This window comes from Anolis carolinensis, chromosome 2, assembly GCF_035594765.1.
Source record: "Anolis carolinensis isolate JA03-04 chromosome 2, rAnoCar3.1.pri, whole genome shotgun sequence".
Classification (NCBI taxonomy): domain Eukaryota; kingdom Metazoa; phylum Chordata; class Lepidosauria; order Squamata; family Dactyloidae; genus Anolis; species Anolis carolinensis.
Window position 1 is genome coordinate 219,739,244 of NC_085842.1, and position 22,241 is coordinate 219,761,484.

General features: G+C 40.8%; 1 protein-coding gene and 1 long non-coding RNA gene across 3 annotated transcripts in view; one reads left to right on the forward strand and one right to left on the reverse strand.

The window, feature by feature from the left end:
* The first annotated feature begins 2,211 nt into the window (after positions 1 to 2,211).
* tmem38b (transmembrane protein 38B) overlaps positions 2,212 to 22,241 on the forward strand; it is a 37,372-nt gene continuing 17,342 nt past the window's right edge. Inside the window, exons 1-2 of one of the 2 annotated variants that reach the window (XM_003223767.4) lie at positions 2,218 to 2,522; positions 19,045 to 19,201. In XM_003223767.4, the coding sequence (XP_003223815.1) occupies positions 2,411 to 2,522; positions 19,045 to 19,201 (269 nt within the window). In that variant the 5' untranslated portion in view covers positions 2,218 to 2,410. Of the gene's footprint in view, positions 2,523 to 19,044; positions 19,202 to 22,241 lie in introns of both variants that reach the window. The other variant, XM_062971809.1, reaches the window with a different exon arrangement.
* On the reverse strand, positions 10,375 to 11,828 carry LOC134296548 (uncharacterized). The gene is made up of 2 exons (XR_010003344.1): positions 10,818 to 11,828; positions 10,375 to 10,733 (listed from the first exon to the last, which is right to left on the reverse strand). It is a non-coding gene; the product is annotated as an uncharacterized LOC134296548 (long non-coding RNA).

Sequence of the window (22,241 nt, forward strand, 5' to 3'; positions counted from 1 at the left end):
CTCCAATCCAGTTCACAGTTGATAATCTGTATTTTATATGGCAGTGTAAAATGGACCTATATTACACTGTGCTGACAGACATTACATTATCAGCTAAATTATAGGAGATGCATACCATCAAAGTAACTTTTGAAAGCTCTGCTTTGCAGTCCAAATGTGGTCTTGCTCCAGCCCCATTACCATTGTTTTCCCCGATTTATCCCCCTCTGGTGTCCAAATGAGACTGAATTTCCTAGATATTTCCTTGGCATGGGCCTGATGCCACCCAGTGGCTGAAAAGCAGTATTACAACGGAAATAATGATGTGCCTCTAAACCAGACATGGGCAAACTTTGGTTCTCCAGGTGTTTTGGACTTCAACTCCCACAATTCCTAACAGCTGGTAAACTGACTGGGATTTCTGGGAGTTGAAATCCAAAACACCCCGAGGGCCGAAGTTTGCCCATGCCTGCTCTAAACCTTTTCCACTCACAATCCCTTTCTACTTGAGAAATTTTTAGGTAACCCTAGCTATATACCGTGTTTTCCCGAAAATAAGACAGTGTCTTACATTAATTTTTGCTCTCAAAGATGTGCTAGGTCTTATTTTCAGGGGATGTCTTATTTTTGGGGAAACACAGTAGGTATATAAATAGGTATAAAATTTCAAACATTTACTGGCCATAAATCAGCATTAGCTTGGCATGCATAAACAGGCTGATTTTCCTTTTTATGAAGTACAGCTAAAGCATTTTCTACAGTCTACTGTACACACTCCATGTTGTTACTAACAGGCTCAGAAACCTTTTAGTACAGTATTGCTACATTTATTGTGACCTGAACACTGAACTAAAACCCCTTCTAAATTGCCATATAAAATCCAGATGATCTGATTTGACCTGGATTATATGGCAGTGTAAAAGGGGCCTAAAATAAAAATATTCATGGGGTTGTTGTATGTTTTCCGGGCTGTATGGCTATGTTCTAGAAGTATTCTCTCCTGACGTTTCACCCACATCTATGGCAGGCATCCTCAGAGGTTGTCTACTGTACACACTCCATGTTGTTACTAACAGGTTCAGAAACCTTTTAGTACATTCTCACAACCTCTGAGGATGCCTGCTATAGATGTGGGCGAAACGTCAGGAGAGAATACTTCTAGAACATGGCCATGCAGCCCGGAAAACATACAACAACCTTGTGATCCTGGCCATGAAAGCCTTCGACAACACAAAATATTCACGGTCCCATACAACTGGAAATAATCTGATGGTTATATAATAGACATAAATGAAGGAAGGATTTTTTTTTGGTAAAGAAAACAGCTTTTTCAAAGCCTAGCTTAATGCAAATTGTGCAGGTTCTCCTGAAAAGGGCAGATACAGTAGAGTCTCGCTTATCCAACATAAACAGGCCGGCAGAATGTTGGATAAGCGAAAATGTTGGATAGTAAGGAGGGATTAAGGGAAAGCTATTAAATGTCATATTACGTTATATGATTTTACAAACTAAGCACCAAAACATCACGTTTTACAACAAATCGACAGAAAAAGCAGTTTAGTACGCGGTAGCGTTATGTAACAATTACTGTATTTACAAATTTAGCACCAAAACATTGCAATGTATTGAAAACATTGACTACAAAAACATTGACTACTAAAAGGCAGACTGCGTTGGATAATCCAGAATGTTGTATAAGTGAAGGTTGGATAAGCGAGACTCTACTGTATATCAATGTAGGCATTCTGTTGTTGAAGGCTTTCATGGCCGGAATCACTGGGTTGCTGTATGGCCATGTTCCAGAAACATTCTCTCCTGATGTTTCACCCACATCTATGGCAGGCATCCTCAGAGGTGGTGAAGCTGCAAGGCCATTCAATGCTAATTAAGATGATCAATTGCGACATTCACACTTGCCTCCAACAGACAAGAGTTCTTTCTCCCCTCTTGGACCTTCCACAGATATATAAACCCCATTGCATAGTTTTCCAACAGATCTCACAACTTCTGAGGATGCCTGCCATAGATGTGGGCGAAACGTCAGGAGAGAATGCTTCTGGAACAGGGCCACACAGCCCGGAAGATGCACAGCAACCCAGTGATACCGCTTTAACTGCTATAGGATCCTGGCAGTAGTTTGGTAAGCCAATTTAGTAAACCAGCCAATCAGCTTCGGCTCCCATGTGACGCAAGAGATGGGCGGAGCCACCGCCGCGCGCAACGTCTGCACTCTCGGCGCGCCCTGCCTAAGCTCCTGCCGACGGGAGAACAGCCGGCAGGGAAATGTTTAACCCCTTGTTTGCCGCAGGCGATGGCCCGAAGAGAAGGGGGCGGGGACTCCCCTGAGGCCCCGCCCTCTTCAGCCTGAGCTCGTTCGCTGGTTTCGAGCGCTCAGCCACCGCCGGGCGCATGCGCGCCGGGTCCGTCCGCGATGGAGTCCCTCCTGGGGCAGGTGCCGCTTCGCTTCTCCCGGGTTCCTATGTTCCCCTTCTTCGACCTGGCGCACTATACTGCCTCCGTCATGACGCTGAAGGAGCAGCGCGGTGAGTGAGAGGGAAAGAGTCATAAATGAGCCCTGGATTGGTATAGAGCCTCTGTGTCCAGATCTGGAGATTTAAAGGAACAGCACAGCAGCTCCTGAGCTTGTGCAGAGTGCCTTTGTGCACTCCTGCCACTTCTAATCAGTTTCCCGGATTGTCAGCCGAGGGAGAGCCCGAGAGAGTCAGAGAGGAGCCCTGGATCGGTATAGAGCACCTGGGTCCATATCTGGGGATTTAAAGGAACAGTATAGCAGCTCCTGAGCATGTGCAGAGTGCCTTTCTGCACTCCTGCCACTTTTAATCAGTTTCCCGGGCTGTCAGCCGGCTTCCTGCCACTCAGGTTGTTTTAGGGTGCATCTATCCCCAGGCATGGGCCAACTTGGGCCCTCCAGGTGTTTTGGATTTCAACTCCCAAACACTTGGAGGGCTCAAGTTGGCCCATGCCTGATCTACACTGAAGAATGAATGCAGTTTGAGACCACAACAACCCCTGCATTGATCTTTAAGTATAGTAGAGTCTCACTTATCCAACATTCTGGATTATCCAACGCATTTTTGTAGTCGATGTTTTCAATAAATTGTAATATTTTTGTGCTAAATTTGTAAATACAGTAATTACTACATAGCATTATTTCGTATTGAACTGCTTTTTCTATCAAATTTGTTGTAAAGCATGATGTTTTGGTGCTTGATTTGTAAAATCATAACCTAATTTGATGTTTAATAGGCTTTTCCTTAATCCCTCCTTATTATCCAACATATTTGCTTATGTAACGTTCTCCCGGCCTGTTTATGTTGGATGTGAGACTCTACTGTACCATCAAGGATTTAGCCTATGAGAGTGTCAAACTGTGTTAACTCTTTGGCTATCCGCACGTTTGCACTCAAGAGAGGTGTATTCCTCTGGGAAATAAAAGCAAAGGTATATCACTCACAGTATTGAAGCACACCAGTCAGAATAGTTTTAATTTTCAGGGCATTTTTTAAAAAGAGGGTGCATATTTAATTTTATGACACTGCCCCTTGATTGTTGTTGTCTGGCTTTGGTGCCTTTTAAAAGACTAGTTTTTGAACACATTCAGAACTACTTGGTTTGCAGCATCAGGTGGATTGTGATACAAGTTGTGAAATCTCATAGCAATTGAAATCTAGTTCTACATTCTTCAGAAACTAAATTCCTTACACAGTGCTACTCAGAATGGGGAACCCTGGGACAGTGCTGGTTCACTGATGATCCAGAGCAAATTTTCAGGAACGATGGGCTCTTCCAGACAGGCCCTATATCCCAGGTTTTCTGTTTATCCTAGATTATCTGGCAGTGGAGACTCAGTTTAAAGCAGAAAACCTGGGATCAGATCCTGGAATATAGGGCCTGTCTGGAAGGGCCCTATGAAGATGATAACAATATAACACAAATATAGTATCAACCCCTGGTTAGTCTACCACCATAGTTACCATGAAAGGCATGCTCAACCATAGAGCATGCCACATGAAACTTCTCCTTAGTTCAATACATCTGGCCCTCTCTGCCTTTCACTGCTATTTTAGGCTTGCATAGCTCTCCTACCATGTCTTATGGGCTTTTCATAGACATCTGATTGGCCATTGTGTAAACATAATCCAAAATAGGTCTTTGGTTTGATCCAGTAGGGTTTTAAAAAGCCAGAAAGAGGCATTTAGCAGTGACTTATTTTTGCAGCATTGCATTATATATAATTCATGTATGACACTTGTCATTTCATTTTTATTATTTTTGTTTGGTGCCTCCAAAAGCAAGAAAACTGAACACACCATTGACTTTTGGGGCATGACATTGAAGATATGAATTTATGATGCCCTCGCTGGATTTTTGTTATTCTTATTTATTCTTTGGTGCTTTTAAAGGCAAAGAGGAACTTGGAGATATATCTACAAACACACACTCTCTCTCACACACACCTATTTGTCTGTCTATCAGCCTTTCCACACAGCCATATAACCCAGAATATCAAGGCAGAAAATCCCACAATATCTGCTTTGAACTGTGTTATCTGAGCCCACACTGCCATATATTCCAGTTCAAAGCAGAAATTGCGGGATTTTATTCAGTTGTGTGGAAGGGGCTCTATACACAGGCAAAGCACACCTGTTGTTCAGAGCAGGGATTCCCAAACTTGCTTCTCCAGGGTTTTGGACTTCATCTCCCAGAGTTTCTGGCCTTAGGAGAAGCTGGCAGGGGCATCTGAGAATTGAAGTCCAAAACACCTGGAGGGCTGTCATGGGCAAGTGCTATTTGTTTTCATTTATGAGCGTCCCAGGGGCATCAGAAACTATAGCTCAGCCAACACAGGCCTGAAATGTTGAGGCCTGAAATGTTAGCCCTGTCTCTGGGTATATTTAACCTGTTGATTCCCAAAAATGGCACCAGTTTGCCCCTATCATCTCTAGTTTTTGAGATACAGGACATACGCCATATACCAATCTGCATCTGCCCGCCCATAGAAAACCATGGTAACTATATCTAAGAAACTGTTGCTGATGTGATCTATCCAAATGCAATGCAAATAACTCTGGAATCAGGCCTAAAAGGCAAGACACCAAGAAGAAAATTGGTTTTTTTGTTGGGCTCTTTAATTTATTTGCTTTCTAATAGGTTTCTTTGCTGGCTTAGAAACATTGCAAAGAAATAAATTCTGATAGGAATCCAAAGCCCATAATATAAAAGCAGGTGGCAGAATTGAAGCGAACACTGATGACATATAAAGGGTATGCAAAAATTTTAAGTGGAGTCACAGTATCATAAAGTTCAAAGAGGCTTTATAGGACATCTAGTCCAACTTCTTGCTCATTGCAAGATCTCCAGCTAAAGACGTCTTGAGAAGGAAATCACATCACTTTGCTAGGCATTTGGTTCCATTGCTGAACTGCTCTTGTTGTCAAGAAGTTCCTTCTAATGTTCAACCGAAATCTACTCTCCTGACATTCAAAGTCATGAGAGCTGGCCCTGGTCTCTGTGGTAGGCTTTGAGGTGTTTAAAGAGTGCAGTCATGTCACCCCTCAGTCCTCTCTTCACCAGGCTGAACGTGTCCAGCTCCTTCAATCTTTCTTCATATATTTTGTTTTTATCCCTTATCACCCCTGTTGCCCTTCTCTGAACTTGCTCCATCTTGTCTGTTTACTTCGTAAAATGGGGTGTCCCAGAATTGAACACAGTACTCCAGATGAGGCCTGATTAGTGCAGAATATAATGGGACAATAATAATAATAATAATAATAATAATAATAATAATAATAATAATAATAATACACTTTATTTATATTCTGCTCTATTTCCCCAGAGGGACTCAGAGCGGATTACAGAACACATATAAGGCAAACATTCAATACCTTTTACACAACAATATACAATACACAGACAGAGGTAAGGTCTTCCCCCTTTTTCATCTCTGGCGTCTGGAGGAGGAATTTCCGGCCATGGGGAGGTGCTCTCGTTCCATTTTTCAATGTCTAGGAGCCTGTTAACCATAGATATTTCTGATTTGTTGCCAGCGCATTTTGCATATCTGCACAGGGCACTCTTTTACCTTCCTGTCGACGTGGTACCTATTGATCTACTCGTATTGCATGCTTCCGAACTGCTAGGTTGGCAGAAGCTAGGGCTGACAGTTGAGAGCTCACCTCGACTTGCAGTTTTGAACTGCCAACCCTCTGGTCGACAGATTTCCTGCAGCTAGCAGTTTAACCCACCACACTATCACGACTATTACTTCCTTGAACTGCTTCTATTAGTGCAGACTAAAAGAGCATTTGTATTTTTGCTGCAGCATGACACTGTGTGCTCCTTACATTCAGTTCATGATCGATACTAATCTTCAGTTCCTATTCTCATGTATCCTCTGCCCTATATTTGTTCACTTGTTTTTTGTGGCCTAAATATAGACTTTTGCATTTGTTTTTTGTTTAATTTCATTTTACTAATATTTGCCTAATGTTCTAGTTTGTTTACCCCCCCCCCCCCCTTTTACCACATTATTATTTATCGTAATATTCCAGTGGAGGGAAATTGAAATAATAATAATAATAATAATAATAATAATAATAATAATAAGTTTACCTGCCTCGTGGCTTGGGGTGGGTTACAGCCATGAAAGACTTTTGCATGGTGCTGAAATAATATTGATCATAACTATTTGAGCCAGTGAGGCACTTTGTATTTCATTACATCATGTTTTCTTCAATGATGGTACCCAAGTTTAAGATCACCTGGGGCTCAGTTTTTGTGCAGATTCATAGCCACTTAGTTTCTAGCATCAGGTGGTTTTAGTCTGTGAACTGGTCTGTGGTACAAGTTGTGAAATCTCATCGTGATTGAAATCTAGATCTACTGGTAAACTGACTGGGATTTCTGGGAGTTGTAGGCCAAAACACCTGGGGAAACACAGGTTGAGAACCACTGAGCTAAGGGGACCCCATTTAGGGTTGGGACCTACCCCCTGCTTTCTACAACACGTTGAGAACCACTGGTTTAAAAGAAAGGAAAGGATTCCAGCTACAGTAGAGTCTCACTTATCCAAGCTAAACAGGCTGGCAGAACCTTGGATAAGCGAATATCTTGGATAATAAGGAGGGATTAAGGAAAAGCCTGGTCAACATCAAATTAGATTATGATTTTACAAATTAAGCACAAAAACATCATGTTATACAACAAATTTGACAGATAAAGTAGTTCAATACGCAGAAATGTTATGTCGTAATTACTGTATTTACGAATTTAGCACCAAAATATCATGATACTGTATATTGAAAACATTGACTATAAAAATGCATTGGATAATCCAGAACCTTGGATAAGCGAGTCTTGGATAAGTGAGACTCTACTGTATGTCCATGATGGTTCACAAACCCTTTCCATTCTCTGTACGAGCTGTTTTGCAGAGTTTCTAAAGGTATTCATGCTGCGACTATTGGATGCTGAACAGTGGATGAAATTCACTCCGGTTGTATCTCTGAATGGCATCCACCAGAAAACCTTCTCATGGGATATGTGCTCATGCTTCTTTATACTCCATACTTCTTTTTGTCCCGGGCAAAGTGTCTTGGCTGAGGGATTGTGAGGAAACATAATAGAATTATTTGATTTCTCCAATCGCATAACTACAGATGAATTGGAGAATAAGCCAATTCTCCCTGTGAATCAATGCAGGACTTTTATATTCTGCCTTTCTCCCATCATTGGAATCAAGGCCACGTTCCATTGAAAACATTGAGTTTAAAGAACACAATAAAAGCAAATCTCTATTAAAGAGGACAAGTGTAAACAAAAAAGTTAAATGTAGTTTATATAATGTAGAATTCTTCTTACTGTTTCACATTAGAGGACTCCTGGATTGTTAGAGAAAGAAAACAAACGAAAGAAGGGCAAAATGTCACCATAAAGTATCCAATTAAAAATAAAAGCTTATCTTACTCATTCAGTATGTATGGCATGAACAGGGTTGGGTGTTTGGTCGTTCCCGGATTCCATTCAGACCCAGTTTTGCTGCACTTAAGTTGCTGGATATACTTATATATCGATCTGATCTCATCTCCTGCCACTGCCACCCCACACACTTGTCAGAAAAACTCTGAACTTTAATGACCCACTGTTCCTGTGCCATAATGGCCCGAGAGCAAGCTGTACGAATCAGGTTGTGAGAGTATTTTGGGATTTGTGTGTCCTGTCACACCCTGCTGTTTCTGTAAGGGTGGCAATGATAGGAGTATGCATGTAAGTGGGAAACATTGTATAAATTTAGAGCCATGCCTCAAGGAAAAGGCAAATATTTCTGCCTACTTTATAGGCAGTCCCTAAGTTACAAATTACTCATAGATAAGAACAGGGGTGAGACAACAGGAAGTGAGAGAAATCTACCCCTTGGAAGGGAAATTCACTCCTTGAAGAGTTATCATGGGGAAAAAGGGTCTCCACTAAAGCTTTCTCACCAATCCCTGTTTCCACAAGTCACATTTTTCAAAATCCAGTTATCACAGGGATAGAAAGTGAGGTGAAATCTTCTGAACAGGGTCACAAACAGCAAAACAAACGCCTCAGTTAACCCTTCCCTCTGCTATCCAAAGCTCGCTCTCTGTCTCTCTCTATATGGCTGGAGTTACACTTAAAAAATTTAGATGAAAGGCAATATATATAATTTGTCTCTTTCCCTTTTCTTTTTTCTTTTCTTTTTTCCTCTTTTTCAGTCTTTTTTGTGTGTTGTTTATATCGGTAATATGTGGTATTTTTTCTATGGAAAACAATCTGTTAATAAAAACTATTTAAAATTTACCTAGAGGTAAAGAAGAACTAGAAATGCACACGTCTTTGCAATTTGCAAAAGAGGAGCCACTGCGGTTAGTTTTAAGTGGAAAAATCATGGGAAAGGGAGTACTTCTCTACTGAAAAACCTTCTTTATTCCCTCCTTTTTAAATTGCAAGAACTTCATTGCGTGTATTATGTAAATAGGCCCTTTATCTAGCATATGGGAAGATAATTTTACAATGGTTTGATCCCATGCTGTGTGCATTCATGACGTCTGCTTATTATTAAGTCTTGCAGAGTAAACATACCTGAAAAGATAGGGCTCAAATTGGTGAAATATTAAACTTTGAATCAAATTCTTTTCACACGCACTATAGCTATCAATGTCATATTAAATGGAGACTCGTTGAAGCCACAGACTTTAGTCCCATTTTAGAAAAGGATTAAAAACCTTTGTTTTAATTATTAATTTGGTTTTTTGGATCCACTGGTATCTGCTGTGTCACTTTCTTCCACCACATAGTTGCAGTGACAGCAGAGGACAAGGATAGAAGAATATGCAATGTATTGGAAAAATTGTTGTAAAATGTTGATAATCTTTGATGAGAACAATCATGAACTGATAAAAGTCTTCAGAGTTTGGGACGTTCTCTATGCCAAATTTAAACATGGTTGTTCTGCCCAGAAAACAGATGAAACAACATATGCCAAAATACAATTATCTGGGTAGAAAATGCTATTTCCCTTGAAAGAAATGCTCCTTTGGGGGCAAATTTTGTGCAGAAAAGTCTAGAACAGATAATAGTCTTTAAAAGCTGGGTAGTTTTTAATGACATTTTTGCAGCAGGAAAGAAATTGCCAAACATTGCTTCTTGTTTCTTTGAAGAAACAAATCATCTCTACGTCATACCACAAATATATATTGGTTTTATAACTGTAATTTTCTGACTCCTCATGAGATTGCAGGAAATGGAAACATAAAGGTCTGAGAATTCTCTTTTAAGGTCCTAGGATGCTCTGGACTAAACTTCTGCTTGTGCAGTTATTGTGGCTTATTTGTGAAATCTTTCCAGGAAGTGGTGGTGGTATCCAAACAAAATCTATTAGGAAGCCTCCCATAGCTTCGCTTGTCTTTTGTTTTCTTGCTCCCCAAAGATCTTTAACAAGGATGAAATTGAGTAGCTGCCCAGTGTCTTTACCAGGCATCAGTAGGAAGATCAGTTGGAAAGGATCTATACCAGGCATGGGCAAACCTTGGCCCTCCAAGTGTCTTGGACTTCAACTCTCACAATTCCTAACAGCCGGTAGGGAGCTGAAGTCCAAAAGACTGGGAGGGCCAAAATTTGCCCATGCCTGATCTATACCCTTCTTATTAATACAGTATTAGTTTTGTGCAAATGTCATATTGCAGATTGAGGCCTCTTCTGTTAAATAGTCAGTTCAAATAAAATTACATTTAACTCTTTTTGATATACATTACAACCTTCTAGGTAACAGATTTCATATCAATTACTTTCAAAAAGTGTTTGTGGGTGTTCCTAGATCTATACACACAAACGATTGTCTATGTACAAAGAAAATGTGTCCAAATGACATATATTGTTACAGTTCCCCGTACAAAGCTCAATTTGGCCGTACCCGACAAAATGAAAAGGAGCAACAGCTCTAACACAAAAGTTGTTCAAGTCTGGTATTGGTTCCAATACATATAGGCTTCAGGGATACAGTCAATGAAAATATCTTCCAAACAGATGGTTGGTCGTATTGCTGTATACTGGATTGAAGAAAATAATGATGGAGCACCGCTCTCAAAAAAGTCTTCAAAAGTAAAGTCCAAATAAAGTCCCAAGTCTACAGGGGTCCCGGGTATTTTTGACCCTGTTTCAGGGAAAAACCCCTTCTTCAGGAGTTGTTAAACTCAGCAACAATGAATTTCTATCTAAAACAAAACATAGAGTAACAAGTATTTTACCAGCAGTATTAACAGAAGTAAAGGTAACCCAGATAACAGTATTATACTTACATAGTGCTAAATGCTTTCACTGAGTGACTCTGCTTGTGGTGATTTCAACTGCGAGTAATTCTGGAGGTTCATTCAAAGGTTTTTAAAGAGTACTTGAAGGTTTAAAGGAAACAGCTAAAATTAAGTGATTCATTAAGTCCCTGAGGGGAAAAGGTTTTAAACTTAAAGATCCAGTACATTTCCCTTTGGGATAATAGTTTTTCCAAGTCCATGAAAGGTTTTTGAGAGATGCATTCCAGAGCACAAAATTTAAATGAGGTAGATGAATGTTTGTATTGGGTGAAGTGTGAATATAAAAGAGATTCTGTAGATAAATTTTTGATTCTGGATTTATGTTCAGAGATTCTGATTCTCAAGGATCTGGTTGTTTTTCCGATATACCAGAGATCACAGTCACATGTCAAGAGGTAGATTACATTGCTGCTATTACAAGTAGAAAAATGTTTTAGTGTGGTGCCCACTTTGTTCCTATGATTCTGTGGTGGGTTTCCAGCTGAAGTATAGATAAAATGTAAGGTTCGCTATTATCTATGGTTCCAAGTGTCAGTGGGGTGTGGGTATATGCACCTTAGGATGTATCCCCTGCAGATATGGGGGTGGTACTGCATTTAATAAAGCATGTTCACAGAAACAAATTTCTCTGATGACTCAATTCCTAGTAAGTTGTAGATAATGTTCAGGTGGGGATAAAATGTACCCTTGTGACCACATGCATTCTCCACAGATGGTTTTGATCTCTCCAGACCTTCAGGATGGCATTTTCTAACCCACACCCCAGAATTGTACAAATAGTTTCTCCTGGGATCCTCTGAGAGTGGCAATTCTGCTCTGTTTAATATGAAAATTTTATTTTTTCAAAACCAGAAGCAGATGGGGCACTTTTTGTTTGTTTTTAAAAGCTATTTTAGGTAATTTTTGTGCCCACAAAAAATTGGTTGCTAAGATCATATAGCTAGACAGCTGGACTCTGAATGTGTAGGTCATGTCTTGCTCTACTCAAATAATAATGGTTTCCAAATTAGAGTCCCCAGATGTTGTATTGCAACTCTCAGAATCCCTAAACATGGGTTTTTATATTCTAAACATCCATGTTCCCATGCTTGGAAACAGTTGGAAAAGAGAGGCTTTTAAGCAGAGGTTGGATGACCATCTGTCAGGGGTGCTTTGAATGCGATTTCCTGCTTCTTCGCAGGGGGTTGGACTGGATGGCCCATGAGGTCTCTTACAACTCTACTATTCTATGATTCTATGAGAGGAATAAAGCGAAGCTAGTTAGACTAGTTTCAAACAATGCTTTTCTTTGGTTGGAGTTACCTGTGTTATACTGAGGTTTGTTTACCTATGTAGGTATATTGGGAAGGTGCAGCCTAGGTAGGGATGTGAGATGTGTACATGAATGTTTAAGAATATATACATGTGGTAAGCATAATTTTCAGAAACAACTTTCAGAATACAGTCCTAGTTTCATGTACTTGTCCCTGCACTTGTCCCTGCACTTTATTAAATGGCCTTGAAACTGTGTACTTTTTATATGCCCAACCTCTTTATCCATAGTGGTTGATGCTTGTATCCTTACCTCATTTTGTATGGTATTATGTGTTTTATTGTATGTTGTGTTTTAACTGCTTATATTATTTGATTGTTGTATCATTGTGTTGTCGAAGGCTTTCATGGCCGGAATCACAGGATTGTTGTATTATTCCGGGCTGTATGGCCATGTTCCAGAAATATTCTCTCCTGACGTTTCCATTGGATGCCTGCCATAGATGTGGGCGTAACGTCAGGAGAGAATATTTCTGGAACATGGCCATACAGCCCGGAATACCTACAACAATCCTGTTGTATCATTGTTTCTCAGTTATAGATATTGGTTTTTATTTATTATATTTTGTTTTTGTTTTGGGCTTGGCCCCATGTTAGCCGCTCGAGTCCCTTCGGGGAGATGGTGGCGGGATAGAAACATAAAGTATTATTATTATTATTATTATTATTATTTTGTGTTTTAAAATGGAAATTATTACTATTACTCCCTTTTGAAATTGGGATAATAGATGTTTCTGTATTGACTGCTTACTAACAGTAAAGAGCATTGCCAATTTAAATGTAATAATATGTATTTGTTATAGATAGGACCCCAAGACAATATGTTACAGGGTGTGTGTGACAATTTGCAAAAGTGTAGGCCATATGGTACAAATTTTCCACTTTATTCCTTCCCTCACTTTGTGAAATTTCTGATTTTCCCCCTCCCATTATTCATTTTTCTATTTCTTAGTTTTTTGAGGCTAGTTTTGAGGATTTCTTGTACTTGTAATTTTTCCTAACTTTTTCTTTATTCCCCCAAATTAATTTTCTCCTGTCTGTGGGAGTGCTGCTATTTTTATTCCATGAGCAATGGCATTCAAATCCTGAACATGCTGGAAATAGAAGCATTGAAAGAAACTGGGGATGACTCACAAGAGCAAAGGGTGTGAATCCGGTGTGATGTTGGACTGAGAGTCCCAGAATCCCAATATGTTTATGTTCTAGTCGCTTGTTTTGTCCCCCTGTTACACATGCCTGAATGATTCCACATGTCTACTGTTTCTGGAGTGGAAATGGAAGATGTGACCCATGTTTCCAAAGCCCCAAGACTTAAAAACTACGCAAACAATTAGATTCCTTAAAAAAGGGAAAGGGGGACACAAAGGGAACAGATAGAAAATTAAGACCAGTTTGACAATGCCAAAATGAACTGGTTAGCAGCATACAGTCAAGTGGATCATTAACTTGCTGTTGTTTTCACTAGGGTTGAAGTTTTTTTATCTACCTGGTAGGCCTTCTTCCTTTCCCTGGTGGGATCAGTCACAATATCCTTTCCTTGAATATCAAGAATATATTTTGGTCTCACTTTATAATGCAAATTAAATTTATGACAAGACTGTTTGCTTGTCTCTTGACCTTCTCGCAAATATGTGGAGATGTATTTCGTGAGAAATATGTGCGTATACACTTGCGATACAAGGTACCTGGATTTAGCGCCGCTCTTGTGCTCCTTACCTGCCACTTGGTAAACCTGATACTTCATCTAGATAATTACCTCCCTTGTTAACCTTGTCAAACACACAATTACACTTAATTAATGGCACTGTTTATGCCAGAAGAAATATTGATGAGCTTCACTTGAACAGAGCAGTGATCCTGTAATCCTGAATTGTGAACCATCAAAAGTGACATGCAATTCAGATATTAATGTTTGAGAATATATATTTTGTGGTTGCTGATACATAGACAATGGTTAATTTAGCCCTTGCGAAAGTATTTCCACAGAATTGAGGTTGTGTGATTTAAGTGGATCCTGTTTTGCAGATTATACTTGACTTTCATCTGTCTTCCTTGATAGGGATAAAAAGCAGTTAAGAGGAAATTAAGGCTCATTAATGGCTACTTCTAATGTCTTGTGAATTACTAAAAGCAAATTACTAGAAATAATTGCCGTTTCCCCATTAAACATAACTTACTATTAGATAGGGGCAAGAAACGTGTGACCTCTGGATGATGTTGAACAGCATCTATATCTGTCCTACGTGCATAGTCAATGTTGAGGCGTATAGGATATGCAATCCAACACCTGTTAAATCCTTGTGCCAGCTCAACTGTTGACTTGCAGGTTGGGTTGCTGACCTGAAGGTTGCCGGTTCGAATATGCAAGATGGGGTGAGCTCCTGTTTGTCAGCTCTAGCTTGCGGGGAAATGAGAGAAGCCTCCCAGCTAACACAGCCGGGCGTCCCCTGGCGATGTCTCTGTAGATGGCCAATTCTCTCATACCAGAAGCGACTTGCAGTATGTTCTCAAGTCGCTTCTGACATGATTTAAAAAAAACCCCTGTCCTCGTGCTGATAATCCTTGCCATAGGCAATTAGTTGTAGTAGTTCTTTCTGACTTACGGCAAACCTAAGTCAAAGGGTTTTGTGTCAAGATTTGTTCTAAGAGGTTCAGTTACAGCTGATGCCATCCCAATGCGGTCATACATGGTGCCACCAGGCAAGCAGCACCCCTCAGCTCCAGTAAATGGGAGCTCCTGGTGGAATGAATGATCCAGTTTGGGTTGTCTGTCCCCATCTCCTGACCAAAGATCGTGTCTGCCACCCTGCCCCCCCCCCCCCAACTATCCCAACCTGGCAGCTTGGAACGCTATGTCTTGCTTTGTCCTTCCTTCTCCTGCTGCTTGCCCTGTGCTTCCTTCTGGAGAAGTGGAGGAGTCCCATGGCCAACACTGCCTCCACCTTTCTCAGCCTGGTTATCAGTCCTGCCAAACCTGGGAGAGGCCACAGGGTGGTAGTAGCAACCCTTACTACCAGCGGCCACAGCAGATTGTACCCTGATTTGTAGAGGAGGGCAGCTGGGAGCTCTTGAGATGGACAGTGCGCAATGCCCCTACCATGAATCATCTCCTTCTGATGGTGTCATCCAGTGTGGTCAAGCCCCAACCCCCCCCCCCCCCCCCCTAAATTGCTTTTATCTCGGGCTGACAGAGTGTGCCTCGCGCAAAATCACCTGGGAGGCTTTCAGAATGAGCAGGGATTTGAACCCTGGTCTTTTATTCCTGATTCAACATCAAATGCTACATGACTCTGACTCTTACACAAAGGTGGATTTATACTCCTGACATACAACCCTATACATAGCACAGTTAAGGGAAAATGTTAAATGAAATAAGTTGGGTCGATAGTTCATCTTTGGGATGAAACCGAGGAGAAACTTGCAATCCCAGGAATTGTGTACTCTCACACCAGTTCTTGAGAAATAAAATGGTTTTGGGTGGCTCCAGTTCATGATGATAATCAACATCTTTTTTCCAAACATTTATTTATTTATTTATCGTGTCAGAAGCGAACCGAGGGTACAATTGTAATGTATTTCAAAACACAAACAAAGTTAAAAACTTGGCTTTATACTAAATGTCCTTTGACCAGTAGCTGGCCACTTGGAGCCCCTCTGGTGTCACTATAAGGAGGTGCTCCATTGTGCATGTGGCAGGGCTCAGACTGCATTGTAGTAGGTGGTCTGTGGTTTGCTCGTCTCCACACTCGCGTGTCATAGATTCCACTTTGTATCCCCATTTCTTAAGGTTGGCTCTGCCTCTCGTGATGCCAGAGCACAGCTAGTTTAGTGACTCCCAAGTCACCTAGTCTTCTGTGTGCCCAGGAGGGAGTCTCTCATTCGGTATCAGCCATGGATTGAGGTTCCGGGTTTTAGCCTGCCACTTTTGGACTCTCACTTGCTGTGTTCCTTCGAGTTTCTCCGTAGATCTCAGAAAACTATTTCTTGATTTCAGATGTTGGTGTGCTGGCTGATATTTGAACAGGGGATGGGCCAGAGACGTCACTGCCTTGGTCCTTTCATTGCTGGCTACTACTTATATTTTGATAAGTGGGGTCTAATATTGTAGCTTGGGTCAGTTTGTTCTGTATGCTCAAGACATGTATCAAGCACAAGGCCTGCGGGCCAAATCTGACCCATCACGTCATTTTATGTTACTCACAAGGCTTTCAATGCCAGGGCAACATAGTTACATTTATATAGTCTTACCATTACAAATGGCTCTTTGAAGACAATCATAAGGCTGATGTGGCCTTTGGTGAAAATGAATTTGATATCTCTGTCCTAGAATCAGCAGGACTGTGGATTTATTATATTTTAATTTGTCTATTTTCCCATTGAAAAATCCACAACATGGGTGATTTTTTTCTTTATTGCCACAGTGGTTTGGTGGGTATAGTAGCAGGGATGTGAGAGAATTTTTCTCATGTTATTTAAGGAATGCTTTTGTAGTCTGGAATGTGACGTTTAAGAACATGTGTGATCAGACCAAAGGTTTATCTTGGCCACTGTTTTGTTCTCACAATGGCTAGCCAGATGCTTTTATTATCATCTTCCTACTTGTGTTCCCTGTGGCTGGTTATCACAGACATGCTTCCTTTGACATTCGTACAGTTTAACAGCCTGCCCTCCATGCATTAGTTTACATTTCCTTTTAGAGTGATTCTAATTATATATAGCGATCATAACTATATTATGTGGTGACAAATTTTATTGTGGTGTATGAAGAACTACTTCCATTTTTCTGTCCGCCATGACTCTAGATTCTACTAGAATGAGATAAAGGAAATGGAAAATTTTTGATTCTTTTTTCTACATGATGTTAAATTTTATGCACTTTAACATGTCCTCTCTTAAAACATTGTAATCTTTCATCATGGATATCCCAATCCCCTGATAATTTTGATTTGCCCCCTTTTTACACGTTCTCCAGCTCTACAGATCATTTTTGAAGTATGATGGACCAGAGAATTTCAGTCTTAGTTGCTCTGTTGTATGATTGTAGGATCATTGGACTTCGTAGATAATTATTTGCATTATTAATATCTCATCTTCCAGTGCACAGATTCTTCCAAGGTTGCAGCTAAGGAGGAACAATGTAATCGATACACATAATAAAAGTGAAAATGTGTATGTGTGTATGTGGTAGGGATGTACACTTACACAGATAGCCTCCCACCCCCACAAACAGCTTTAAGCCACAGTGCTGGGGAGCCACCTAAGCCCTCCCTCTAAGGACATTGCAGGTTACAGTGAGCGCCATATCTCAGGGTTCCTTTCTCTCTCCATTGGTGTGGAATTTGCATGACCCCGCCCACTGCCTCTCCCTTAACCCTTTCCTAGTCATTTCTATGGCATACAGCAACTGAACATACTAGAGAGAGAGGTTTGGGGAGAATTCACCATGATTTATAGGAGTTGTGGGGTCTGGGATGTTTAGACCCAACATGGCCAACTTTGCATACTGGCGAGGTTTGGGTGTGATTGACCTTGACATCCAGGAGTTATAGTTCACCTATATTCAGAGAACACTGAGCCCATCTGATGACGGATATGGACCAAACTTGGCACACAAATTCAACATGGCCAAGTGGGAATACTGGTGGACTATGAGGGGTGATTGACCTTTAACTCTAGGAGTTATAGTTCACCTGTATTCCGTGAGCCCTCTGAACACCAACAATGATGGATCTGGACCAAACCTGGCACACAAATTCAACATCACCAACTGGGAATACTGGTGGATTTTGGGGGTGATTTACATTGGCACCAGGGACTTATCGTTCACCCATATCCAAAGAACACTAAACCCAGCAGATGACGGATCTGGAACAAACTTGGCACAGAGACCCAACATGGCCAACTGTGAATACTGGCGTTTGGGGAAGGACTGACCCAACATTTTTGGCAATTGCAGTTCACCCACATCCTTATACATTTTCTAATGGGAGCATTCATAAAAAACAAAAGCAAAGACTGGCTTTTTTCTAAGAAATAGCGTAACATATGACCAAACTGATATTACCTAACATCCAAAAACAAACAATGCCTTTTTCAAATAGCCTGGTTGTTGCCGGGTACCCAAGCTAGTAATATAATAATATTGAATTGCAAATGCAACATTCAGAATTAAATAGTAATCAGGATCCTGTCCACATAGTAGTTGTTGATAGATGATCTATGAGAGAGGAGAGGAGGAGAGTCCAGATGAAACCTGGTCCTGGTGCTATACTTATCTACCTCCCACTGTTTCCTGGAATTATTTTGTCAGGGGAAGGCAACGTTGGTAGAAAGCCATGCAATTGAGTGTGCATCACGTTGAGTCTAACAAGAGCAGGTCTTAAGGTCCCTTTTCTCTTTTCTAGCCTTCTTCACTTACCTTCTCTCCTTGCATCCAGTTATGGTTCTCACTCCCACTATTTTTAATAGCAATAACTAGTAAAAAAGATATTCCATACATACATAAACAGTGAGCAGTGTTATGAATTTAGTCGACATCCAGAGTGCTGATTCAGTATAAGATACTCTTTGAGTTAAATATCACCTACTTGCACAGAGAATTTTTTAAAGTTCAGCTAAGTGGAAAAAATTCTCCTGCTACTTTTCTTGAAGCGATCTTTGACCTTATTTGGAAAGCTGCTGTGAAATTCTGTACATGATGGCATTTCTACTTCCTCCCTGTAATATTTTCCAGTGTGATAATAGCTGCCAAGTTTTCCCCCTTGAAATCAGGGAATGAATTAAAGAGCCGTACACTGACCTTTGGTGGCCATCAGGGTTTTTTTGTCCTTTCTGGTGAGATTAAAGATGAGAAGTTGATAGCACGATTCGTTATAAACTTGATTTTATTTTGTACTGTTTTCAGGAGTTGTGGATGTAGCATACCGCAGCCCAATTGCGTGTTGGTTTAGTGCCATGCTGTACTGCTTCGGCGGATCCATTTTATCTTCACTGATGCTAGCAGAACCACCAGTTGCATTTCTTGCCAATACCACAAGTGTCCTCCTAGCCTCATCTGTCTGGTAAGCACTTTCTAAAATGCATTGCCTAAAGTTAAAGCAGGCCTCAGTATTCCATGGCATTCATTTTACAGTGTAGAGGATGCCTACAAAAGCTCAAGCTTGTTCTGTCATCCGAAGGAGGTGCTAAAAGATCCCTTTGCTTTCTATCTAATGGTTCTTGATATATTTGTTTAAAACCTCTGATTTCTCTAGAAAAAAATCACAGAAAATCTGTTAAATTGAATAAAAAGTAGCTGCAGTGCTTGAAAATCAGTACATACCAGACATCCCCAGTATATGAAACAGGAAGACTGACAAATCATTGTTTATATAACTGTTTTGGTGTAGGTGGGATGAAAAGGATATTGCCCTGTAATGGAAGTAAAATACCATCCCAACACCTTTATAAAGGTTTATTTTGCTCATATGATGCCTTCTCTCTCAGTCTGCAGTACTGCGCACAATCCCACTGGACTAAATCCTGTTTGAAATCTGTTGAGGCATAGGGGAGCTGTTGTTCACATTAGTTCTTAAAATGTACAGTAAACCAGCACAGTTGGCCCTCGATCTTCACAAGTTCTGCATCTACAGATTTCACCAGCAACTGCTTGAAAATATTAACAGAAAATCCAAAAAGCAAATAATTGATTTAGCCATTTTATATAAGAGACAACATGTTTATATAAGAGACAACCATGCCATTGAATATAATGGGACTAGCATTCTTGGATTTTGGGGGTCCTGGAACCAAAACCTGTAATCTCACTACTTTATAAAACAGTGGTTCCCAACCTTTTTTTGACCAGGGACCACTCTCCAACATTAGTACCAAAAAGGTTACAAATCAGTTTTTGGTCAGCTTTAGATTCGGTTTGGTTATGTGGGGTGCTGATTCAGAAAATTGCATTGGATAGACCATATCAGCTCTAGTTTCTGATACAGAACATATGCCATCCAGTAGTTGCCATCTGCTAGCCCACAGAAAACCATATCTAATAATCTATACCTGTTGTGGTCTATCCAGTACAATTTTCTGAATCAACACCCCAAATAACCCCAGGAATAGGCCTAAAAATGAAAACACAAAGAACAAAAAAATTGTTGGGCTGTGTTACTATCTGTGTTATTATCTGGGGCTGGTCAGCTCTACGAAAGGAGCAAAAATAAATAAATAAATAAAGAGGAAGGAGGTACGTGGACCAGATTTTTGTTCTTGTGGTCCGCTGCTGGGCCGTGGCCCACAAGTTGGGAACCACTGTTATAAAGGGTGTCCTGTCTCGGTGGTTTAAAATGTCAACTTATGGAAAGTATGAAAATATATTCTCAGACAAGCAGGTGATCACTGTGAGCTACCCTATATACTTGTGTGTAAAAAATCATAGAATCATAGTTAGAGGAGACCTTGTGGGCCATCCAGTCCAACCCCCTTCCAAGAAGCAGCTAAATTGCATTCAAAGCACCCCCAACAGATGGCCATCCAGCCGCTGTTTAAAAGCCTCTAAAGGAGCCTCCACTACACTCTGGGACAGAGAGTTACACTGCTGAACAGTTCTCACAGCCTAACTGTGAGAGCTGTTCATTAAGTTCTTTTTAATGTTTAGGTGGAATCTCCTTTCCTGTAGTTTGAAGCCATTGTTCCGCATCCTAGTCTCCAGGGCAGCAGAAAACAAACTTGCTCCCTCCTCTCTATGACTTCCCCCCACATTTATACATGATTAACATGTCTCCTCTCAGCATTCTTTTCTGCAAGCTAAATATGCCCAGCTTTTTAAGCCATTCCTCATAGGGCTTGTTCTCCAGACCCTTGATCATTTTAGTCGCCATCCTCTGGACTTAGTTATGCAGGCCAAAATCCTGTTGGCTTTTTTAGCTGCCACAACTTAAAAAAACCTGGGTCACCTTATTCATGGGTCAGTATAAGTACTGTACCCAAACTCTTATATATATAAAAAGGATCCACCCACATTGGTAAATACAGCGGCGAGAGGAAAGTAGTCCATCCTGGGAGAACTTTTTAAAAGCACTGACCTCCTCTAATCTGTCCACTATGGTGTTGTTTCTGTCCTTTTTGAATGCCTAGGTGGGAAAATGGTGGTATCGAACAGAAGTGCTATGCCCCCTGAGTTAGCATTGGTGCTTTTGCCTCTTCATAACATAATCCTCGACTTTTCCATGGGTCATATCAAAATGCATAATATTGGCCCTAAAACCTGTCCTTGACTTATACATGAGTAGATATGGTAAATTTGTATGCCCCCGATGTGAATTTTCCACAGGCTGGAAGACTCCACTAATGAGACTTACAACTAGCACAAAAGAGTCCTTTTATTCCATCCCAAAAGTGCACGTTGTTCCCTTTCAGGGCATCTCGCTAATTAGTGAAGCTCATTAACAAACAATTTTGAATGAAGCTGGAACTGCTGAAGCTGGGCTCTTTGTTGAAAGCCCTTGTGACAAGAGCTGCGGATTTAACCTCTCGCTGCCTGTAACTTGCATTTGCCATCCTTTACTTTGTCTTTCGGATTGGGGAACAGGATCATTCTGTTGTTATTGTTCCAAGATGCTCTCTCTTCGTTACAGCAGCTCCTCCGTCCAAGCATTACTAACATCATCTCATTGGTATTTCACGGATGAAATAATGCACTTCAGTTTAGATCATTCTACTCATTGCCTGAAGAACAGGGCCTGCAGATTTGGTAAACTGTGGCTTTGGTCTTTCTTTCCTCTCTGTAAACAGTCAGTGTTCAACACAAATAGGTTTCTCTAGCTCTCCTTTCCCCTCACAGCCCATTGCACCCTTGACCAGTCTGTTCCTTTGGGATTTTTGTGCAAAGAGTGTGAGAAATAGACTTGAGATCTGGATGGAAGGGAGCTTCAAAAACCTCTGTTTCCCCCCTTTTCATGAATTGAGGATCAACTTAAAATCTAATTACCCGGTGGAGCAGTGTGTTAAACCATTGAGCTGCTGAACTTGCGGACCGAAAGGTCGCAGGTTCGACTCCGGAGAGCGGAGTGAGCGCCCTCTGTTAGCCCCATTATATATTCAGGGAGACATACATGG